Below are 8,011 nucleotides of genomic sequence, written 5' to 3' on the forward strand. Positions count from 1 at the left end.
CCCTCCTGGAAAATAGGAATTTACTTTCTGTTCAGGACCCTCCTGAAAAATGAGAATTCACTTGCTGTTCAGGACCCTCCTAGAAAATGGGATTTTACGTTCTGTTCAGGACCCTCCTAGAAAATGAGATTTTACTTTTTGTCCAGGACCCTCCTAGGAAATAGAAATTTACTTTCTGTTCAGGACCCTTATGGAAAATGGGATTTTACTTTCTGTTCAGAACTCTCTTGAAAAATGGGACATTACTTTAAGAAAAATGAAATCTTTCTTTATTATAATCTTTGTTTGAGATATCTTTGTTCTAGTTTTGATTCTGATTTCAGGAGCCCATCTGAAGAACAGGGTGATGAAATTACAAGTCAGGAGCTCGCTTGAAGAACAGGGTGATGATATTGTAAGTAAGGAGCCCGCCTGAAGAACAAGGTGCTGAAATTGTAAGTCAGGAGCTCGCCTGAAGAACAAGGTGATGAAATGGCAAGTCAGGAGCCCGCCTGAAGAATAGCGTGATGAAATTGAAAGTCAAGTAACAAGGTTAAGAGATTAAAAGTCAAGCAACAAGGTCAAGAAGTTGAAAGTCAAACAACAAGGTCAAGAAGTTGAAAGTCAAGCAATAAGGCAATGAAATTGAAAGTCAACAGATTGAAAAATAGTAAGTCAAGAGCTCGCCTGAAGAACTGGGTGATGAAATTAAAAGCCAAGCAACAAGTTGAGGAAATGGCAAGTCTGGAGACCGCCTGAAGAATAGGGTGATAAAACTCAAGTCAAGACTCCCAAAGAAGCCGCATAGATAGGACTTTTGTAATTTCATTTATGTTTTAACTAGTAATTTTTGTTTTTGATGTAATGACAGAGTCGCGGATCGGAACCTTGACAGAACCTCGCTCGAATCTCCAACTCAATATAGTCTCTCTTTTTTCAATCCTTGGGGATACCTGTGACTTGATTCACCCATAACTAGGGATGAGTATGATGTCCAAAGTCAAGACTTGGTTTCCCTCCTTCCTTCTGTTTCATTCTTTTAGAATAATGGTTGGGACAAAAATTTGTCTCGTTGTCTACTTCTTTGTCTGAAAACACTTTAAGTTTACATTCAAAGGGGGCATGCTTTAGACACCTAATTTTGTCCCTCCCGAAGTCATTTTTTTGCTCATTTACCACTTTCCATACACACCCTTTTAGTTGATAACTTTTCCATAAAAGGACAAAAAATAATAACCAACCTTGAACAAATTCATAGCAAAAAATAACAACCTCACCAATTAAAAGTGGACTCCTCACCTCACCCCTCACCACCTCACCCTACCTACCTACCCTCACACCTCACCTACATGCACCCCACCATAGGATCATATTTTCTTGCCTTAAATACCCACACACACATTTATGGGGGGATCCAATATACACTCTCACTCACAGAATTCATAAGGACACAAATCATTCTTCTCCACTCATCTTCTCCATAAAATCCACACATACAGTAGCAACCATATTCACCATCAATATCCCATGACACTTACAAGATCACTCTCACAAATTCACACATACACACACTCCTCACCTTTACTGAATACACACACTAGATAGAAAAGAGAAGAAAGGGGGGGATCACAGAGTAATAGCGAGAGAACGACGTGAGAGACTTTGAGAAAGAAGAAGTTGATCGGAGATTGAGTTTTCCGGACACTCTTCACCAAAAATAAATTCACCAGGTCCGATTTTACTCCAAAATCCATTAAAAACTTAATTTAAACCATCTCCACTGCTGAAAAATAGGATTGAATCGTTAAATCGGTCTGAAATTGACTTATTTCAGGTTGATTCCGATCATTTTGAGTTTGATTTCAGTTTGTCCAGGGTCAATTTTGGTCTGTTCAGGTTAATTTTGGTTCATTCAGGTTAGTTTCAGCTGTTCAGTGTTTGTGTTGAATATTATCAGTCGCTTTCGTGGATTTGGTATTCGAATCGGACTGCGAGTTCGGGTCTTGTGTTAATTTGGTTTGTCGTTGGGGTTTTCAATTCGAGCTTTCGAACTTGGACTTATCATCAAAATTCTATCTCGGAAGGTCCATTTCTTTAACTTACTTTCTTTTCTTTATTTTTATTTATTGAAACGGCTATGATTATTTGTTTGGATGATTTGGTGATGTTTGATGTTGTTTGCTTTTGAATAATTGATCTCAATGGTGAATGTGATGATAATATGAGTTTGTGGTTGTTGAAATGGTAACTGCGACTCATGAAAATTTTGTATTAAAAGTGAATTTGGGGGTTGGAGTTGCGAGATTGATAAAAATGGGTGGATTTAGATCAATTTTGATTTATTGTTGTTTAATTTGGAATAAGCATGAATATTATTGGAACGCGATAGAGTGGTGATATGTTGAAATGGACAGGCAATATAGGTTTGGGTAGTCAAAATTTAGGCGTCATGTGTTGATTGAATTCTTTGAATGTCTAAATGTGCGTTTTGAATGCTTTTCTAGTTATCTTATTTAATTTTGATGCATTCATTTGGCCGGGGAATGCCCCGAGGTATTTGTATTCATTTGCCGGGGAATGCCTGAAGTATTTTGTACCCGGAGGATGTTCGTGACCAAGGCCCGAGACTTTGGGTGGATTTTAGTCCACGAGTAGTTCAGGGACAGTTTAGAAGAGAATAGGTTTACATTTTCGCATTTTTCATTATTCGGGACTATATAATTGGACTGTACACTATATTGACTTGTTATGTTTTGTTTGTTTGTTTGATTGTTTTATGTGTTTTTTGTGTGGTTTGTACATTCGTAGTGTCAAATTAGATGGTACTCCCTACCAAGCGACCGTGGTCGAACCACGGGATCGAGGGATGCCTAACACCTTCCCCTCGGTCAACAGAATTCCTTAGTCAGGATCTCTGTTCGCAAACCAGTTTTAAAAGAGTCAAATCATTTTGAAAAGGATTTTCCAAAGGTGACTTGACACACCAGATTATGCCAAGTGGCGACTCTGAGTTTTTAATGTAAATAATCCTTTTTCGAAACAAATTTTAATCTTTTGTCACTTTAATAATAAAAACCTTTTCAAACTTAAAACTAAATTCTTTTTGGGAGTTAAAAAGGGGTGTGACAGGAAGTATAACAGATTACTAAAGAAGTAATACCAATCAAATATGAAATCACAAACGAGGGAAATGCAACTGAAGTACAAACAGCTTAACAAAAATCAAAATATTAACTTGCAGCTCAGAAAAAACACCACCCGAAGAGATGCTAACTTTTACAATTCCAAAAATGTGTTCTTGATTTTGTTAAGCCTCTTGACTACTTCTTTCATGGTAATCCTTGATTCGGCCATTTCCTTTGGGCAGTCTAAAGCCAATTCTAGCATGCAGGCTATGCAACTTTCACATTTACAGGTAATTTTTTCATCCTCAGATAGAAGGTTTGCATCTACAACGTCCATCATAGTCCTTGGAAATGACTCTCTTATCCATTTCCTCAAATCAACATTTTCATTGTGTATCTCTTCATCTATTGGCCTTCTTTTGGTCAAAACCTCTATCAACATGATACCATAGCTATAAACATCACCAGTAGTGGACACTATTCCCTCCGAGCCATATTCTTACAAAAGAATGAAATGTCAAAAGTTAATTGAAATCTAAAACTAATTCTGCAAAAATAAAGACTTGATTTTTTACTTCTATAATTGGAGAGGCTTAAGCATGATAAGATAAAATCAAAGAGGGTAGATTCTTTATACCTGGTGCAATGTAACCAAGAGTGCCCAATGTCTCAGTATGTGCCATGGACTTGCTTACGGCTAAAATCTTAGAGATGCCAAAATCACCAACATGAGCCACCATATATTCATCCAAAAGAATGTTGGCAGGCTTTAGGTTGCAATGAACTATCGGAGTGTCGTTACCATGATGAAGATATTTAATTCCCATAGCCACATCAAGCATTACAGTTACTCTTTGAAGTAGGTTCAATTGGCAATATTCTTTGTACAACCAATTCTCAAGACTTCCATTGGGCATAAATTGCAAAAGGAAGGCCCTTATGTAGTCACTAGAACAAGTAGTTATCACCGGAACAAGATTTCGATGCCTAACATTTCTCATCACTTCGCATTCTGTATCAAACCTCTTGCATACTTTCTCATTTTCAAAATTCAGAACCTTTCTAGCCACCAAGGTTCCACTAGATAATGTGCCTTTATACACAGAGACAGAACTGCCCACACCAATTAAACTTGATCCATCAAAATTATTTCCTGCTCGTTTAATCTCATGATAAGAAATTAATTTATAAGTCTTGATCTCCGGAACCATCTCAACATCCTTAAACTTTTCTTTCTTCTTTCATTTCATTATCCTAATTGAAACCAACAAGAATACTAGAAAGGATGAAGTATCCATTGGAATAACAATTTTTAGCACAAGCTCCTTAGAATTTGATTGTTTTTCATGATTAGTGATAGGGAAAGAAGGAACCTCAAATATGTGCATTCCACATAGACCTCTGCTCCCAAGAAATGATTGCAAAGTAGAATTTGCAAAGACACCACCTCCGAGTATTTCACCTTCTTAATCATTTAATGAAATATTAACACTTAAAGGTATGAGAACTTTTCCAAGACTTAGGAATAGTACCTGACAACACATTTAATGACAAATCCAAGAATACCAAGCTTATCAAGTTGGCAAAGGATAACGGAATTGATCCGGAAAATGAATTGTTTGATAGGTCAAGAGACTGCAGGTTTTGGAGTTCCCCCAATCTGCTTGGTACCTTGCCCGAAAAGTGGTTACCAGAAAGATGTAGTTCTACAATGGCCTTCAGTCCTCCAATATCTAGTGGAACTTCACCCTCTACAGAATTTTGTGACACATTTAGAAATAGAAGACCACTCATCTTCCAAAGGCTCAAGGGAAGCTTTGATGAGAATTTATTGGAACCTAAATACAGCTTTTGTAGCATGCTAAGATTTCCTAAACATTCTATAGTTAACCTGGACAACTCATTAAAATGTATAGACGATAGGACCAAATTAGATAAGTAGCATACCTCCCCTGGAATATGTCCCTGCAATTTATTGTCAAGTATAACTAGACCTTGGAGTTGTTCAAGGTTACCAATCTCCGGAGGGATATTTCCCATCAAGTTGTTTCGTTGAAAGACTAGGGACTTAAGACCACTCATGTTGCCTATACTAGTGGGAATGAAGCCACTGGCCTGTGCATCTCCCATATGAAAGTATTCAATAGTAGACGAAAGGTTCCCAATTGAATTAGGCAGAACTCCATTCAGTGGATTGCCAACAACTTGTAGATAGTGCAACATCATACAGTTAGCCAATGAATTGATGAATTGCAACTCATGCTCTCGTGATTCGTTGGTAAGTTGATTATGATGTAGGTGCAAACGTTGCAGCTCACGAAGATTTCCCAAATTATTAGGAATAGTTCCTGTGAGAAAATTATCGCCAATACCGAGTATCTCAAGCTTGGAGGCATTTACTATGAACACTGGAAGTTCCCCTTCTAACTGATTGTCTCCCAAGTTAAGTCCTTGAAGGTTCAGAAGATGAAGACCTGTAGTAAATGGAATTCTACCCGAGAGGTTGTTGCCATCAATTATTTCCAAAGAAGATATGTTGAAAATAGTCTCTGGAATTTGACCAATAAGATATATGATTATCCAAAAAACTTAATTCCCTCAAATTTGATAGCTTCCCTAATTCCAGAGGAATTTGCCCCTTTATGCTATTGTTTGCACAATAAAGATATTGAAAAGGGGAAATATTGCCTAATGAAGTGGGAATATTCCCTGTTATTTGAGTTTCGCCAATAGAAAACTCTTCGAGTTTGGATAAACAACCAATATTTTTGGGTATTTCTCCGGTTATCTCATTGAAAGATATGGACAAAAATTTGAGCTCTGTGAGTTGGCATATGTTAGATGGAATGTGACCAGAAATTTGGTTCTCAGATATACTTAGAATCTTTATATTTAACATAATATTTCCTCCACCAAGCAAGAGATGACCATAAAAACTATTGGTTGTCAGAGACACGCCAACTTGCGACGAGCTATTAAAGAGTGATGCAGGAAGGGAACCTGTTAATTGATTATTCGACAAGTTCAAAAATGCAAGCTGGCTCAAATTACCGATCTCCTTCGGAAGGTTGGCGCTGATCATTCTAGTCCCAGACAAACTGAAGTTCAACAACTTCGTAGCATTTCCAACTGAGGAAGGGATTATACCTTTGATGCAGTTGTTGGTGAGATTCAAGACCCAGTGATTGGGTACAGACCATGGTATTAAGAATTCGTGCCCTACTGATTATCTTATTTTCGCCTAACTGTTGCTTATCGATGGAACGGGTTGTTGGGTTCATAGTAATGAAAGGGTGTGAATGAAAATGTTAAAACATGTAGGAATGCGTGAACAGTGACTGTTTCGCGTGAACAGTAGCACTGTTACGTGAACAGTAGCACTGTTTCGCATGAACAGTGCACTGCTTCACGAACTGCTGCAACACTGTTTCAAACTGATGCAATGTTTCACGAAATGGTGTACTGTTTCAGAAAATTACTGCAATGGTTTAAGTAAACAGACATGTATTTTCAGGAAAAGACACACACCTTTAAGATTGAACCATTGCCACCTTTTCAAAGGGGCATCTTGTGGCTATATAAACCTGATTTCATCCACAGGTTTAGGACACAGAAATTTTTTTCAGAATTACAAGCTTCTTCTTCTTAAAAATACTCTAAGTGTGATCATACAAATCGTTAGTGTGTTCGAAGAATTCGCCTATTTGAGGTACCACTATAGTCGGATTGAAGGCCATTTTATCATGGGAGGAAGATTCCATAACCTTGGGTACAGTGAGGGGAATTATTCCTTAAGGAAAGTTCGTGAATTCGGACGACTTGGCCTTAACAATTTCTGTTTCATCTATATTTCTGAAATATAACATACACTTCTTGTAAAGATCATTTTGATCTTTTGTTGAGGGTATTTGTTCAACTTTGTTGTGTTCTTGTTCATACTTGAACTCGAGTTGAAGTTGTTATTCTATTATACAGATTCTATGTACCCGTATTGTGGAAAATAACAATCTTAAGGAATAATAATTTTATAGAATCTGTATTGCTTGTTTTTGTAGATTAAAGCATAGGCTTTCTACTCCACTTGAATTTAACTAGTGATTAGAAGACATAAAATCTTCATCACAACTTAAGGTTCACTCGGTTGACGATTCTAAGTAATAAAAACTTCATCGTTAACTAGAAACAAGAAGAAAAGTTTAAAGTTATTTAACTTTATAAATAGTATTCTGAAAAATTCTAAGTTTTTTGTCTTGTGGTGACAGGAAAAATGACAACTGAAAGTCAAATGATGGATACGACAACGTCTATGGGGGCAAATAATATTGCCACATCAAGTCGCACAAATGCTCCACCAACGATGGTACCGGAGGAGAAGCCCGAAAATTTTTTTGGCATCGACTTCAAGCGGTGGCAACAAAAGATGTTCTTTTACCTCACCACTTTATATCTACAATAGTTCACTAGCGAAGACGCTCCCAAGGTTCTCGAGGGAACCTCGGACAAGGAATGCTTCGTTATTGTAGAAGCTTGGAAACATTCGGATTTCCTTTGTAGAAACTATATTCTGAGTGGTCTCCAAGACGACCTCTATAATGTCTATAGTGGAACCAATACATCAAAAGAACTATGGGAGGCACTTGAACGGAAATATAAAATGGAAGATACGGGAATTAAGAAATTCCTTGTTGCACGGTTCCTGGACTTCAAAATGACTGATAGCAAATCTGTTGTTTCTCAAGTACAGGAGTTGCAAGTCATCATACATGATCTCCTAGAAGAAGGTATATTTTTGAAAAATACCTTGGTTGAACAAATTAAAAATATTCTTAATACTCACATAAACTGTTTTGTAGGTTTAATTGTGAATGATGCTTTCCAAGTAGCAGCGATAGTTGAGAAGCTACCAC

At 37.2% G+C, this 8,011-nt stretch overlaps 2 protein-coding genes across 2 annotated transcripts; both read right to left on the bottom strand.

Annotated features, from left to right (window-relative positions):
- Positions 1-3,255: 3,255 nt before the first annotated feature.
- LOC124892159 (receptor kinase-like protein Xa21) lies at positions 3,256-4,315 on the bottom strand. The gene is made up of 2 exons (XM_047403559.1): positions 3,742-4,315; positions 3,256-3,602 (listed from the first exon to the last, which is right to left on the bottom strand). Exons 1-2 carry the CDS (start codon positions 4,313-4,315, stop codon positions 3,256-3,258), a joined length of 921 nt encoding a protein of 306 aa, XP_047259515.1.
- A 30-nt stretch (positions 4,316-4,345) lies between these two features.
- LOC124892157 (receptor kinase-like protein Xa21) lies at positions 4,346-6,186 on the bottom strand. Its single transcript, XM_047403557.1, has 3 exons — positions 5,793-6,186; positions 4,637-5,653; positions 4,346-4,566 (listed from the first exon to the last, which is right to left on the bottom strand). Exons 1-3 carry the CDS (start codon positions 6,184-6,186, stop codon positions 4,346-4,348), a joined length of 1,632 nt encoding a protein of 543 aa, XP_047259513.1.
- Positions 6,187-8,011: the final 1,825 nt, after the last annotated feature.

Source organism: Capsicum annuum, unplaced genomic scaffold, assembly GCF_002878395.1.
Source record: "Capsicum annuum cultivar UCD-10X-F1 unplaced genomic scaffold, UCD10Xv1.1 ctg44476, whole genome shotgun sequence".
NCBI classification, from domain to species: Eukaryota; Viridiplantae; Streptophyta; class Magnoliopsida; order Solanales; family Solanaceae; genus Capsicum; species Capsicum annuum.